The 16,852-nt window shown below is 42.1% G+C and overlaps 1 protein-coding gene across 1 annotated transcript in view; it reads right to left on the bottom strand.

Annotated features, from left to right (window-relative positions):
* The window catches only part of PLOD1 (procollagen-lysine,2-oxoglutarate 5-dioxygenase 1), a 53,545-nt gene extending 45,901 nt beyond the window's left edge, over window positions 1–7,644 (bottom strand). Inside the window, exon 1 of the mRNA XM_073603180.1 lies at window positions 7,477–7,644. Coding sequence (XP_073459281.1) covers window positions 7,477–7,549 — 73 coding nt within the window. The 5' untranslated portion in view covers window positions 7,550–7,644. The remainder of the gene's footprint in view (window positions 1–7,476) is intronic.
* Between the last annotated feature and the right edge of the window lie 9,208 nt (window positions 7,645–16,852).

Here is a 16,852-nt window from a genome sequence, read left to right as displayed (position 1 = left end):
TTCAGCCCCATTCATTTTAAATGGGCTGAAATCTCACCGTACCAAAAGTAGTGCATGCACTACTTTTTGAAACACAGGGCAACCGCATTATGGTACTTTTTTTTACCATGCGATCCGGTGTAGGCAAATGCACTGCGATTTTGCGACCTGCATGTGAGGTGTTGTTAACTTTGAACTGACCCCTGCAGGAGATCTCAAGGACAATGCAATTGGAATGCAGTGCAGGAGCCACACTGGAACACGGATATCCCACACTGCATTCTAGTGTAAATGGGCCCTTACTAAAGACAAATAAGCACATTCCAAGGGCATTTAGTAGTCCAGAGCTTAGTAAATGAGGCAAAACTTCTCTTTGCAAAGAATACCCAATCACATGCAAGGAAAAAGAAAAAAAAACAGCATTTTTTGCTTGAAAATTATAGGATCATGGAAGTCAGCAGAACCTCCCTTCATTTACTAAAGTCTGGAGCAAACTCCCTGACAGAGCGCAACAGCACTTGCATAGAGCACAGTCTATTTGCCCTAAGGCTCAATTCACACCTACGCGATTTGAATCTCGGGTGAAATCTCCAAGATTCTGCCCGCGATTCCAAATCGTGGCAAAACGCGGGATGCCAATACTTCTTAACGGCACCCCAATTGCACCGCGATGTTGTGGCACGATAAATCATGCTGCAATCGCGGCAAATCACAGGGAGCGACGCTATCGCCCCCAAAAGAAGCTCCTGCTGCTTTTTTAGCGACAAGCTTTCTGCGTTGCGATTTTGCTGTGATTGCGGCACGACAATCACGGCAAAAATCGCACCACGTTTAGGGTGCCATTAAGAAATAATGGCATTGCAAACGCGCCCCGCGTTTTGCCGCAATTCCGCCCGTGAAACAAATTGCCTAGGTGTTAAAAATGTGTCATTATGGAGGAATAATACCTATGTCTTATCTCACCCAGAGTATGTATGAGAACTGAAGACACAGCTGGAGGGATTCTTCTCATTTGATGGGGCTCCTCCAGCCATATCTTTAATTTATGGTGCACTCATAAAGCCTTCGTCAGGGGCATATAGATTCAGTTGGCTTTAAGAGAAAGAAAAAAAAGAGAAATTTACACATATCAACACTCTTCGCTGATATTGCCCAGCTGGAAAGCCAGCATAAAAAAAATCTCCCCAAAATTCAACATTAACAAGACTCACACAACTCAGAGATGAGCTCAAAACGGCCTTAATAGCAGTCCATGACAAATTCATCAAAGGTCGAAATTTGACATCTTATTCACACAAAAAATAAAAGCAGGGAAAAGAACGGCCTCTCAACTCAAACTAAAAAAGAGCTACCCTGTTTCCCCGAAAATAAGACCTAGCGTGACTGTCAGTGATGGCTGCGATATAAGCCCTACCCCCCCAAATAAGCCCTACCCTGTTTCCCCGAAAATAAGCCCTACCCTGAAAATAAGACCTACAAGCACTTTAATTAGGGCTTATTTGGGGGGCAGGGCTTATATTGCAGCCATCACCGTCAATCACGCTAGCCCAACTTCAACACCATAAGACAGGTAAAACTGTTCTCAACCCATCAGAGAGCTCATAGACATAGAGATTACTACGCTTCATTGTATAATTTGAAGGATGACCATACAACCCCCCAACCTAACACAGAAGAAATCTCTAACTTCTTAAAAAAACTGAATTTTCCAGTCCTAGACAACATATCACTAAGCCATCTTAACTGCCCCATAGAAGAACAAGAAATTTGAAATGTCGTTGCAGCCCTCCCACCTAGAATAGACGGCCTCTTCTATCAGTATTATAAAGCCCTTACCCCAATTTTAAGCCCTCATTTAGGCCATCTTTACAACAAAGCTGTCTCCATAGGAAAATTCCCAAAGGAAATGCTGGAAGCAGTAATTGTAACCCTCCCAGATCGTCTAAGTGTAAATGGAGCCTTAGTAAATCAACTCCTATGGCAGATATAAAGCAAATAGACTGTGAACTTTGCAAGTGCTGTTGCGCTCTGCAAGGGAATTTGCTCCAGACTTTAGTAAATGAAGGAAGCTCTGCTGACTTCCATCAGCCAATCACGTGCAAGCAAAAATGCTGTTTTTTTCCCCTTTCATGCATTCTTTACAAAGTGAAGATAAGATTTGAAGTTTTAGGGTAAGAGGAATACATGGTAAATAGGGTGAAGTAGGTGAAAGGCAAATCCCCCATTGTTCCACTCCTTATAAAATGATCAATTTAAAGTGGTTGTAAACCCTTACAGCCTAGATTAAGGCTTACCTGTAGGTCCAAGAAATATCCCCTAAACCTACACGGTTTAGGAGATATTTGCAAAAAGATAGGCACCATGCGGCGCGCAGGCGCACTGAGCATGCCGGTGCTAACAGCGATATGCCGTTAGTGGCGGCTCCCACGCGCATGCGCGGGAGTGATGTCATCGCGGCTCCGGCCAATCACAGCGCTGGAAACACAATACCCGGAAAGAAGATGGACGCTTCGTAGGAGAGGGGACAGCGGCGACATTGCAGGCTCCCTTTTCAGGTAAGTGACACATAATGGGCTACTATGCAATGCATAGTAGCCCATTATGCTTTACTTTTGCAGGGAAACAAAGAGGAAGTAAACTCATCAGGGTTTACTTCCTCTTTAAAAATTCATTATAGAAGCAGAGAGATAAAAGAATTGGGAATTTTATGGGTGAGTTGTTTTTGTTTTTTTTTTGTTTTTTTTTAAGTTTTCCACTACTCCCTCCTCCCCCCTTTCTCCCTACTTTCCCCTTTCCCCTTGCAAAGTGCACAGTCTATTTGCCTTCAGTAAATCAACCCCACTGCTTCCATCTCCTAAATACCTTCTTTTATTTTTTTCCAAGGGGATTATTAATCGAAATACTATGGACTTCAAAAAGTGTGTTTGGCAAGTAACAGCAACTACCAAATGCGACATGCTGACTTCAATTTGCCACATCACAAACGCGGCAATGCGAACAAACCTGAGCGTCCGTCATGTTAATATGTAGGTACAGGGCCAGGAGTGTTAAAAATGGTCAGCCGCCTGTTTTTACCACCCCTATGCCACCTGTGCGCTGGGGTGCCAAAACACGTAACGTCTGTTATACGCTCTCGGGCTAACTTTGCGTATTGCAAAGGAGTATTTTAGCGGGATTATTCTGAATAATTCTTAAATCTTACATTTTGTACCACCACCCCCTCCCTTTAGGACCCTCCTGTCCCCCCTCTACATTGTAAAGCGCTGTGTAAACTGTTGGCACTATATAAATTGTGAATAATAATAATAATAATAAATCAGATGCAGAAATCTCAAGCCTCTGAAAGCTCCATGTGTCGTTCTTATTTATGAATCTATGTGATGCTCTGGCAACCAAAAACATTAGTCATAACGTGTTACAATGTTACATAATATATTTGTAAACTGTTTTCCACGCAGCAGAAACGTCATCTGACTTGACCCCAATATGTAACACATCACAGTCACATGACTGACATACTCGTTGGGGATTGGCTGGAAGTTATCAATTAAAAAGATCTGTAGAATAACACAGAGCCGGAGATCTTCATGTTACTACAAATCATTCATTTCTCATGTTCTTCTGCAACTCAGAAGGTGAACCCAGCCTGGCTGGCAGGATTATACCAAAGGATTCCAACACCAGATCTATTCTAAATATGCGTGCTTTTTTGCATGTTCCCACACGTCATATTTAGGGCTGCTCATTCATTTCAATAAGATGACGCACAAAAAAAAAAAAAAAAAAAAGTTCAAAGTTTTACCCCCCTTCATGACCAAGTAATTTTTTGCCCAAGTGATCAGGAACATAGGAACAGCGATCTCTCTCTACTCCCAGTCAGTCAGTCCCCCCCCCCACAGTTAGAAACACATCCAAGGGAACACTTAACCCCTTGATTGCCCCCTAGTGTTAACCCCTTCCCTGCCAGTGACATTCATACAGTAATCACCCCCATCAAATCATTCTTTGCAGCTATTACCTTTTGTACCACCACCCCCTCCCTTTAGAATGTAAGCTCTACGAGCAGGGCCCTCCTGTAGCTTTTGTATTGAACTGTACTGTAATTGTGTTGTCCCCCTTATACATTGTAAAGTGCTGCGTAAACTGTTGGCGCTATATAAATCTCGTATAATAATAATAATAATAATAATAATAATAATCAGTGCCTATTTTTAGCACTGATCATTGTATAAATGTCACTGGTCCCAAAAAAAGTGTCATAAGTGTCCGATCTATCCGCCACAATGTCGCAGTCCCGCTAAAAAACGCTGATCGCCACCATTACTAGTAAAAACAAAAAATAATAATAATAAAAATGCCATAAATCTATCCCCTATTTTGTAGACGCTATAACTTTTGCGCGAACCAATCAATATACACTTATTGCGATTTTTTTTTACCAAAAATTTGTAGAATACATGTTGGCCTAAAACTGATTAAGAAATGTGTTTTTTTACATTTTTTTTGGATATTATAGCAAAAAGTTAAAAATATTGTTTTTTTTTTTTCAAAATTGTCGCTTTTTTTTTTTTGTTTATAGCGCAAAAAATTAAAACCGCAGAGGTGATCAAATACTATTTGTGGGGAAAAAAGGACGTCAATTTTGTTTGGGTACAGTGTCGCACGACCGCACAATCGTGAGTTAAAGTGACGCAGTGCCGTATCGCAAAAAATGGCCTGGTCAGGAAGTGAAGTCACAAAGCGGGTAAAAAGCGCATGAAGCTTGCGGATCAAAAAGGAGTATGAGCATCTTTGCTGGGATTGTCATGCGTAGAGCAGCCCATTGAAATGAATGATGTGCCCTATGTGTTATGTACGAACACGTATACGCCAAATGCCTGACGCCATGTGACAGTGTGAATGGGGGCAAGGTGTCATTTAAAAAGGATAAAATGTAGGAAATGTAGACCCTTTCAGATATTTGAGGGAAATGCTCATCTGTTCTATCTCTTCCCCACTCTAATAAAATGTGTCCCCGATGGATTGTTGCCACCACTTCCTATCGTGACACGATTGTAGCGATCGTATTTTCTTTCAAAGTCAACAAAAACAACATTGAAAAAAAGTCACACAATCCAAAGTAAATGACTGTTATGCCCCGTACACATGATCAGAAAATTCTACGGAAAATACCGTTTTCGAAGCGATCGTGCGATAATCAGTTCGTTAGTACAGAGCTTTCGAGGGCCGATTATGAAAGTTCTATCGGACATGCACGAAAAAAAAATTTGTGCGATGCCAGATCGTACGATTTTCGTTTAATCAGTACAGCTATCGTTCGAAGATGTAATACAAATGCATTACAACACATGACATCACTTCCAATGTTTTTTCTGTCGTACGGGAATGTTCGTGACTTTAGTAAACTCATCAGATTCGATCAGAGATTAGCATGCAAAAAAAAAACGGACGATCATTCGTGCGATAATCTCATCATGTGTACACATAAAGATTCCAATTGTATACTCCCACAGCCACGGGAATATACAGAACTATACAATCACACCATACACACAGCAATCTGCTCAGGCCTGGTTCACACCTATGCAGTTTGCATATTCCAGGTGCCTTTTGCATTTTTCAATACATTTTTGATCCATTGAAGTCTATGGAACCAGAAAAAAAAATCCCTGACCCTTTTCCATAAAATGCACAGATGTGAACGTGATCCATAGGAAACCATGTTAAATGGACTGTAGTGTGTTTCTGCAAAACTGAAAAAATGCACTAAAAAATGCATCTGTGTGAACCAGGCCTTAGAGCCAATGAGAAGAATTCTAGCTCATCGAAAACCCCTTCCAGTATTTAGGACTGAGTTGACTCCACCGGGACTCCCAACGGAGGGGGGATTACCCCCGCTCTGTGTCCCTGCAAAGTGTTCCCTGATTGGATGAGGTGGAGAGGCGTGGGAGTGACATCACAATCCACACCCCTTATCCAATCAGGAGGAAAAAAAAAATGCAATGTGTTCTCTGGGTGGCTGAGCCGAGTGAGCGACCTCCTGTGTTCACTAGGCTAGCGGCAGTAGTGGTGTAGTAGCAGCTTCCGCTGGGATCCATCCCGCAGGTATGACACACATATACTTACATTGGTCCGAGATGAAACAATGAAACTTTGTACACATCCATACCGGGAATTCCGCTCTAAGACCCCTTTCACACTGGGGCCGCGGCGCTGTTAGCGCTAAAGTACCGCTCGTTTAAGCGGCGCCTTTCAGCCGCTAGCAGGGTGCTTTAAACTCCAAAGAAGGGGTTATAAACTACTGTGTTGCGGCGCTTCGGAATTGCTGCACAATTAATTCCAATGGGCAGGGCGTATCGAGAGCGCTAAATACAGCGCCCACAAAGATGCTGCTTGTATGACTTTTCGGGAAGTCCTGCAAGCCCCAGTATGAAAGTTCACACTACAATGAATGGGAGGCGGTTTTCAGGAGCATTTCCAGTGCTAAAGAGCCTGAAAACCGCCCCGGTGTGAAAGGGGTCTAAAGCTGGCCATACACCATACAATTTTCTTAATCAATTTTCTTATTCAATTGTCTTTAGATTTACCTTCAGCTATGTAGTGCAAGAGCCTGCATGATTGCATACAAATTGAAAGTGTTCAGGTTTGACCTCACATTATATGGTTTTGGTAAATCTAAAGGAAAGTTGTACAAGAAAATTGTATAATGTATGGCCAGCCTTAGTGATCATTTTTTGATATCTCATATCTCTTATGGTAGGTCATACACACATCAATAAATGATTTCTAATCAATCTATAGCCAACAAGCCCTGCGATCGATACGACACACACAGCGAAAGTGGACTTCGATTGATAGGATGAAGATATCATCAGAACTTCTCACTTCATCTCCACCATACAACCTCATAATCTGATCAATCAAAACACGATCGGATTCAGGAGTAAAGTATCTTGGTGCTGCTGATCAATGTAACGTGATCAATCACTTTCCCGGCCTGGCTGATCGGCTCAGCTTTGGATCAACTCCAATCTGAATGAAGTGTAAATTGATCGGAAGTGATGGCTAATCGATTCATTGCACATCGATCAGATGATAATATTATTGAAGCATGCGTGGCCACCAACTGATTGTATCAATAGAAAATACCATACATATCGCACCATGTTATACCTTATCTTATGATGAAATGCTTGTTTACAATCAATCGATCAATCATAGAAAAGATTGTGTATGGCCATCATAAAATCTGCCTGGAAGCTGCAGATAAGATGTTCACCATGTACAACCAATGGGAGCACAGAGAGCTGAGAATTCCTCTAAATGGATGGGGACCCATCTACCCAGCAAAGTGCCCATCAAAGCTGGCACTGCCCACAGCCCGGGGCACAGAAATCACTCCGATCTCCTAGGAAGAGACACCAATATAGAGATAGAGATCATACATGGGGGGTGGGGGCTGGGCACAGACAGGAGCGCCCCCCTACGATCACTCACCCTCTGGGCTGGAGCCAAGAGCCCCCCAGGACAGGATGGAGACGAGCCCGAAGAGCACAAGCCGCACACTCATCTCCGACACCGCTCAGCGCTACAATCCCACTCTACACCGGGATCCCCGGGACCCTGCCACGCAATGACCACGCCCACTGCATGCCACTCACACCCAGCCTGGACTCTCATTGGCTGGGGAGAGCTCAGGGTCTCTTCCCACATCCTGAGAAACTTCTGGCAACACTTTCACTGCCAGAGTGCAGCCAGAGCTGGGGAATGTGTGTATTGTATGTTATGTGTCATTATTGTATATGTATGTATTATGTGTATGTAACTGTTATTATATATATGTATGTGTGTGTATTATGTGTTCATGTATGTATTATATGTATGTGTGTGTATATATATATATATATATATATATATATATATATATATACACATACATACATACATACACACACAATAATAAACAATACATACATAAAATACATACAAACATATATAAATATAATATAAATGGATATATATATATATATATATATATATATATATATATATATATATATACAGTATCTCACAAAAGTAAGTACACCCCTCACATTTTTGTAAATATTTTATTGTATCTTTTCATGTGACAACACTGAAGAAATGACACTTTGCTACAATGTAAAGTAGTGAGTGTACAGCTTGTATAACAGTGTAAATTTGCTGTCCCCTCAAAATAACTCAACACACAGCCATTAATGTCTAAACCGCTGGCAACAAAAGTGAGTACACCCCTAAGTGAAAATGTCCAAATTGGGCCCAAAATGTCAATATTTGATGTGGCCACCATTATTTTCCACCACTACATTAACCCTCTTGAGCATGGAGTTCATCAGAGCTTCACAGGTTGCCACTGGAGTCCTCTTCTACTCCTCCATGAGGACATCACGGAGCTGGTGGATGTTAGAGACCTTGCGCTCCTCCACCTTCCGTTTGAGGATGTCCCACAGATGATCAATAGGGTTTAGGTCTAGAGACATGCTTGGCCAGTCCATCACCTTTACCCTCAGCTTCTTTAGCAAGGCAGTGGTCATCCTGGAGGTGTGTTTGGGGTTGTTATCATGTTGGAATACTGCCCTGCGGCCCAGTCTCTGAAGAGAGGAGATCATGCTCTGCTTCAGTATGTCACAGTACATGTTGGCATTCATGGTTCCCTCAATAAACTGTAGCTCCCCAGTTCCAGCAGCACTTATGTAGTCCCAGACCATGACACTCCCACCACCATGCTTGACTGTAGGCAAAACACACTTGTCTTTGTACTCCTCACCTGGTTGCCGCCACACACGCTTGACACCATCTGAACCAAATAAGTTTATCTTGGTCTCATCAGACCACAGGACATGGTTCCAGTAATCCGTGTCCTTAGTTTGCTTGTCTTCAGCAAACTGTTTGCAGGCTTTCTTATGCATCATCTTCAAGAGGCTTCCTTCTGGGATGACAGCCATGCAGACCAATTTGATGCAGTGTGCAGCGTATGGTCTGAGCACTGACAGGTTGACCCCCCACCCCTTCAACCTCTGCAGCAATGTTGGCAGAACTCATAGGTCTATTTCCCAAAGACAACCTCTGGATATAACACTGAGCACATGCACTTAACTTCTTTGCTCGACCATGGCGAGGCCTGTTCTGAAGGGAACCTGTCCTGTTAAACCTCTGTATGGTCTTGGCTACTGTGCTGCAGCTCAATTTCAGCATCTTGGCAATCTTCTTATAGCTTAGGCCATCTTTATGTAGAGCAACCATTCTTTTTTTCAGATCCTCAGAGAGTTCTCTGCCATGAGGTGCCATGTTGAACTTCCAGTGACCAGTATGAGAGAGCGAGAGCGATAACACCAACTTTAACACACCTGCTCCCCATTCACACCTGAGGCCTTGTAACACTAACAAGTCACATGACACCGGAGAGGGAAAATGGCTAATTGGGCCTAATTCAGACATTTTCACTTAGGGGTGTACTCACTTTTGTTGCCAGCAGTTTAGACATTAATGGCTGTGTGTTGAGTTATTTTGAGGGGACAGCAAATTTACACTGTTATACAAGCTGCACACTCACTACTTTACATTGTAGCAAAGTGTCATTTCTTCAGTGTTGTCACATGAAAAGATAGAATAAAATATTTACAAAAATGTGAGGGGTGTACTCACTTTTGTGAGATACTGTTATATATATATATATATATATATATATATATATATATATATATATATATATATATATATATATATATATATATATATATTAATATGTGTTTGTATGTATTGTGTGTATTTTATGTATGTATTGTGTGTACATGTATGTATGTATTTTATGTATGTATTGTTTAAGTATGTTTATTTACTAAAGGCAAATCCACATTGTACTACAACTGCACTGCAAGTGCACTTGCTGTAGATCAGAGGGGACATGCAAGGAAAATAAAAAAACTGCATTTTTGCTTGCACATGATTGGATGATAAAATCAGTAGAGCTTCCCCTCATTTCAGATCTTCTCTTCAGATTTACAGCTATTGCACTTCCAAGTGCAATTTCAAGTGCACTTGTAGTGCAGAGTGGATTTGCCTTTAGTAAATCAACTCCATAGTATATGTGTGTGTGTATGTATCTACTTTATATAATATATGTATTGTGTGTAGTTCAAGGTGATTATAAAGAATACATTACTCTTAATTATGGCAAACTCACTGCAGGCCGATATAGCCCTTCCCCATCATGGTACAGTGAATATAAAAAGTCTACACACCCCTGTTAAAATGTCAGGTTTCTGTGATGTAAAAAAAAATGAGACAAAGATGAATCATTTCAGAACTTTTTCCACCTTTAATGTGATCTACAAACTGTACAACTCAGGTACTGTAACCCCCCCCACGATAGCAGAATGGCTCAGACACATAAATAAAACCACAGAGATGGAGGAGCTTGTACACCAAGCAGAGGAGACTCAGTCCAAATTTACCAAAATATGGTCATGCTGGCTTCACTTTATTACGACAGATGAATACGCCAAACTCATGACCTAACCAATTAACTTAAACCCCCAATATTCCTAGGCGGAGGAGAATAGAAACCTTGTCCTCCCTTTCCCTCACCCATCTTCATGTTCTTCTCCCAGATGTTCCGAGACCCTTCCCCCTTTCTTTTTCACCCTTAGACCCTAATTACGCTAGCCCATATTTCCTTTTACCTTTATTATTAGAACCCACAAGTTACCACACTATACTAAAGAACTACAAGTGTGAATGACTAGCTCGAACCTCATAATGATAACAGAGAAGTTCTGATAAACAAACGTCATGACACAATCAATGTAGATTTCTGTAACCTCCCTGGCGGTTTTCCCGAGTGTGGCTCGGGGTTAAAATTCAGTACCATTAGCGGTAACCCCGAGCCACACTCGGGATCGCATTGCAGGATCCTGGGGCGGCGTTACTTACCTTGTCCCCGGGATCCTGCGATGTCACCCGCAGTGTCCGAGGGCTCCGTCCTCCTCCGAAGCCTCTCCGTGCCAGGCTCCGTTCCCTGCGAGCGGCGCGACGCACGGGGGCGGAGCCTGGCAGCAAATTCAAAAAAATGTCAAAAGCATAACACATACAGTACTGTAATCTTACAGATTACAGTACTGTATGAAATGATTTCACATCCCTTTTGTCCCCAGTGCTTTGTCCCATGCCCTGCATGCAATTTTACATGATATACACTGTTCTTTCTGCCTGGAAACTGGAGATTGTCCATAGCAACCAAAAAGTGTCCCTTTATGTCAAAAGTGGCTTTAGACCAGCTAGAAAACAGCGATAGTAAATAAAATTAGAACACTTGCAGAATTGAGCGATAGTGAATTGTGGGGAAATTTATTTTATTACTATTTTTTTTTTTTTTTTAATTATTTATTTTTATTTATTATATTATAATTTATGTTTTTGTGTTTCAAACTTTATCATACCCGGGATATCTACTAGACTCTGGTTTGGACAGATTTAAGTGTGTTATTGTTAAGATTTACAGACCTACAATATAAAACGCCAAATTTCCATGCAAAATAATGGTACCGCTTTCAGCACCTAAAATCCGAAATAATCATACCGCCAGGGAGGTTAACCACCAAAAATACGTTCTCCTTAGAATCAAGGAGACATAGACACCTCCAAGCAGAACCTCTTCACCATAAACACACTGTACAATCAGCACAGACGGTCATAAGACGAGAGGTCTAGATACACGCTGATTGAAATATTACCACTGAAGATGTAAAGCAAGTACCTTTGGGAAGGAACAGGGGTTGGGAGTTGTGGTCCCTCTCCGACACAGTCTGATCCCAGTTGGGGTGTCGAGGGAGACCAGACTATACATCTAACCCGGTTCCCTAATGTTAATATGATACACTCTGTTTAAAAGGTCCATTCATAAGACCTACACCCTACTCTACCAATTGTATTTAAGAATGTGCCTCACTCATTATGTGATCTCAATATCCGATGATGTATACAATTGGTCTTATGCTATATGATCTTTGTTATCTGTAAACCTTTCAATAAACATTATTGGGAAAAAAAAACTGCACAACTCTGCTGAACAACAAACTGAAATATTTTAGGTGGAGGGAAGTAAAAATAAAAAACTAAAATAATATGGTTGCATAAGTGTGCAAATCCTTAAACTAATACTTTGATTTTATTACAGCACTCAGTCTTTTTGGGTATGAGTCTATCAGCATGGCACATCTTGACTTGGCAATATTTGCCCACTCTTCTTTGCAAAAACACTCCAAATCTGTCAGATTGCGAGGGCATTTCGTGTGCACAGCCCTCTTCAGATCACCCCACAGATTTTCAATCGGATTCAGGTCTGGGCTCTGGCTGGGCCATTCCAAAACTTGAATCTTCTTCTGGGGAAGCCATTCCTTTATTTATTTACTATTGGGATATATATTCTTCCTGTTTATATCATTTTAGCCGCTGAACATAGACGCTCTTCTGCCATTTTACCCTGGAGTGTGGTATCTAAAATCTATCAGCCACTATAGACAACACTTTTGTGCGAATCAACACAGGGATCAACCCTCCATTATGCACCAATAGGTATGTTCACAGGACTCCTGTGGATGCGTGTTTACAGGAGAAAAATACTTACTTGAGTAACACTTGTTTATCATATTTTCCCCTTTTTTTTTTTTCTCGTTCTCCTGGTGCTGACTCATAGTATCTCTCACACCTGGGGTGTTGTCAGTTGCTGTATACCCGCTCGAGGAGTCAAGGCTTAGATAACCCTAGTCTTCTGCGTTAATAGGTATGTATAACTCAATACTTACTAGAGTCCCCCGTCCCAAACCCACCAGGGGGGAACCTTCCATATATTAAAACAGCAGAATGTTGTTCTGGGACCTCTGTGTCCCACATATACAAACCCTCCCCTCTCCTTTTTGGTCCTTAGCTGATAAAGAGAATTCGTAACACAGCTGACGGATGTGACGCCCTCTGTGTCTGGTCCTAACCTGCTGGCGGTCCTGGTTTTGCGGCGGCGTCGCTGGTATTCGGATCTGGGCCCCGGTGGTTTACCGTCCTCCCCCTCCCCATCGTCTAGAGTGGATGCCATACAGTATTGACCCCGCAATAGCATGGTTAGGATATATTTTTTGTAACTACATCACAATCTGATTATGTAAATAGTTGTATATATGCATGATCTTTGACATATAACAGTCTTCATTGTGTGTTTTTTTGTCTCTTTTTTTGTAACAATGTTCCGCAGACAGATATACACCTTACCTCCAGCCCCTGAAGAAGAGGTCGCAATCCTTATATAAAGCCTCGAAACGCGTTGGGCATGCACTGTCAATTGGCTCCTTGCTGATACAGCCTCTGTGGGGTTTTGTGTAGCTCTGTCGACCTGTCGTTTATATCCTGGTTGTATTTTTCATCATTTGTAAATTCTGGCATCCATTGTTGCTTTTATTCATTGTTCCCACTCTAGCACATGTTTTACTTTTAAACTTTTGATACAATAAAATTTTGATAATTTTTTATATTTTTTGTTATACTTTTTTTGAGACCTCCGCCCTTTAAAATCCCACTTAAGAGGAAAAACCATCTTCTTTTGGAATTATAGCCAAAAAAGTGCAACCTTGGATTCATCAGACCAGAACACATTTTCCCACATGCTTTTAGGAGACTTCAGATGAGTTTTTGCAAAATTTAGAGGGGCTTGAATGTTTTTCTTTGTAAGAAAAGGCTTCTGTCTTGCCACTCTACCCCATAGTCCAGACATGAAGAATATAGGAGATTGTTGTACAGTTTATAGGTTACATTAAAGGTGGAAAAAGTTCTGAAATTATTTATATTTGTCTCATTTTTTACATCACAGAAACCTGACATTTTAACAGGGGTGTGTAGAATTTGAATATCCACTGTATGTCATTTACATCTTAGGAACACCAGTTTATTTGTTAGAATTGCAATACACACTTCTCCTAGCCATGAAAATACAATATTTGTCTAGCTGTTCCAATTTCAATGCAAATTAGGTCTTCCTTCAAAATAAATAAATGTGCTAGTATGGGAATCTGTTCCTTCCTCTAATGCTGTGTACACACGAGCGGATTTTCTGTCGCAAAAAACTTGGATGGATTTTCCGACTGAATTCCGCTCAAGCTTGCCTTGCATTCACACGGTCACACAAAAGTTCTCTGAACTTTCGACCGTCAAGAACGCAGTGACCTACAACACTACGACGAGCCGAGAAAATGAAGTTCAATGCTTCCGAGCATGCGTCAAATTGTTTCCGAGCATGCGTAGGAATCTTGCGCGTCGGAATTTGTACAGACGATCGCATTTTCGGATAGGAACTTTTCCCGACCAAAAAATAGAGAACATGCACCCAATCTTTTGCTGGCTGGATTTCCTCCAGCAAAAGACAGATGAAGCATACACAAGGTCGCATTTTCCAACAAAAAGCTCTCATCTGAGTTTTGCTGGCGGAATTTCCGATCGTGTGTATGCGGCATAACTCTCCTCTCCTGAAATACTCTGCTCTGCTAGAGGACTCTGCTCCTTGCTCTGTCATCTTTCTGCTGCATGGGTCATTTTACTTGCAAAGGACAACTCACACAATATTTCTTGAGGTTGGACTTGACATTACATGTCTGTGTCCCTGTTTTATGTCTGGCCTTAGGGAGCTGTACAAACTATTTTTGGTGGGTGGGTGGGGGGGGGTTAATTGATGATGGACAAATCTTGTGGCACATGCTATCATGTTCATATACTGGACACAGGGGTGAATAAGTCTGCTTTCGGCTAGCGCAGAAGAACTACAAGTTCCAGCAACAAGTGGAGTGTACAAGGTGCAGATGTAGTGAGTCAGCCCAGACAGGGGAATCGGTCAGCCTTCAACCCAACCAGTTCATTGCAGAGAGTTCACCCTGCACCACCCTCAGGTTTGCCCTCCAGCTGCACTGCCCCCCCCCCCCCCCCCCAGCCATTGCTCACACTCACTCCACAGTCCAGATGTTACAGTGAGTACGTGCAAGGCGTGAGCTGTGTGCAGAGTCCTCTTACAGGGAAGTCTTTCCTGCACATACCAGCTACTACACTGTTTGTATTATTCATCCCTGTCCTGGCTGAGAGCTGACTGCACTGTCCCTGCAGGAGCTGTGGATCACAGTCCTGGAATCCAGCACCTACTACCAATCCCACAGCTCCCACCATAGCCCTCTACTGCCCTATAGCAGAGATTTTATCCCCCATAGGACTCTGTGTTTATTAGCAGTTCCGAGGATATGTACATACACTTCCTAAACAAACCCCTTCTGTTTTATAATAAAGTAAAACTGGGAAAGGTCTGCAGGACACAAGGGATTTGTTGTAGGGAACTGTAGCAGCTATAGAATCACGCTTTCTCTTTTTCACTTTCCGGGTTTTTTGTATTTATGAAAATGACTTCCCACTGATCACCATTGTAAGGGGATCTCCTTCCCACTGATCACCAATGTAAGGGGATCTCCTTCCCACTGATCACCAATGTAAGGGGATCTCCTTCCCACTGATCACCAATGTAAGGGGATCTCCTTCCCACTGACAACCAATGTAAGGGGATCTCCTTCCCACTGACCACCAATGTAAGGGGATCTCCTTCCCACTGACAACCAATGTAAGGGGATCTCCTTCCCACTGACAACCAATGTAAGGGGATCTCCTTCCCACTGACAACCAATGTAAGGGGATCTCCTTCCCACTGACAACCAATGTAAGGGGATCTCTTTCCCACTGACCACCAATGTAAGGGGATCTCCTTCCCACTGATCACCAATGTAAGGGGATCTCCTTCCCACTGATCACCAATGTAAGGGGATCTCCTTCCCACTGACCACTAAAGTAAGGGGATATCCTTCCCATTGACCACCAGTGTAAGGGGATCTCCTTCCCACTGATCACCAATGTAAGGGGATCTCCTTCCCACTGACCACCAATGTAGGGGTGTCCTGCTCCACATACCACTAATATTTGTGGTCCTTCTTTCCCTTGACAAGCAATATAAGGGAAGCCCTTGTTATATATAATATAGTTTTCTTAATGAAAAAAGTGGTGGTGGTGGGGGGGGTTCAAAATGATGCTAGTTACCCCACATTTCTTATTTCTTTATTTCTTATTATATGTATGGCACACTGCACCAATATATTGTGATCTGCTCATTTATTTTCAGCAAGGGTTCCCTGAAACCTGAAGATGACTTCTATATAACACCCTTCTAATACCCCCTATAATGTTCACACCACAAGAGTGCTTACTCAGCTGTACAAAGCGTTACATTGCTCTGGAGGTAAATATAACACAGTGGGTTGATTTACTGAAGGCAAATAGACTGCAATTTGCAAGTGCAGTTACTCTCTACAAGTGCAGTTGCTCCAGAGCTTAATAAATGAGGTGAAGCTTCACTTTGCAAAGAATACCCAATCACAAGGAAAATAAAAAATATAATTTTTGCCTGTGCATGATTGGATGATGGCAGTCAGTAGATCTTCCCCTTATTTACTAAGCCCTGGAGCAACTGCATTTGCAAAGTGCTCAGTAAATCAACTGCAATGATGGCTGGGAATCGGATCCTTTGTTTTCTCACTACAGTGACATGTTCGGCATGATCTGTTTAGTTTTTAGAGTCTGAAAGGGTCAGGGCTACTATCATTTTTTTTTTTTTCAATCTTTATTTAACTACTTCAGCCGCGGAGGAAATTACTCCCTTCCTGACCAGAGCACTTTTTGCGATTCGGCACTGCGTCGCTTTAACTGACAATTGCGCGGTCGTGCAACGTTGCACCCAAAAAAATATGACGTCCTTTTTTTCCCACAA

This window comes from Aquarana catesbeiana, linkage group LG10 (genome assembly GCF_042186555.1).
Source record: "Aquarana catesbeiana isolate 2022-GZ linkage group LG10, ASM4218655v1, whole genome shotgun sequence".
NCBI classification, from domain to species: Eukaryota; Metazoa; Chordata; class Amphibia; order Anura; family Ranidae; genus Aquarana; species Aquarana catesbeiana.
Note: the sequence above shows the minus strand (reverse complement) of the source record. Positions and strands in the feature narration are given on the sequence as shown.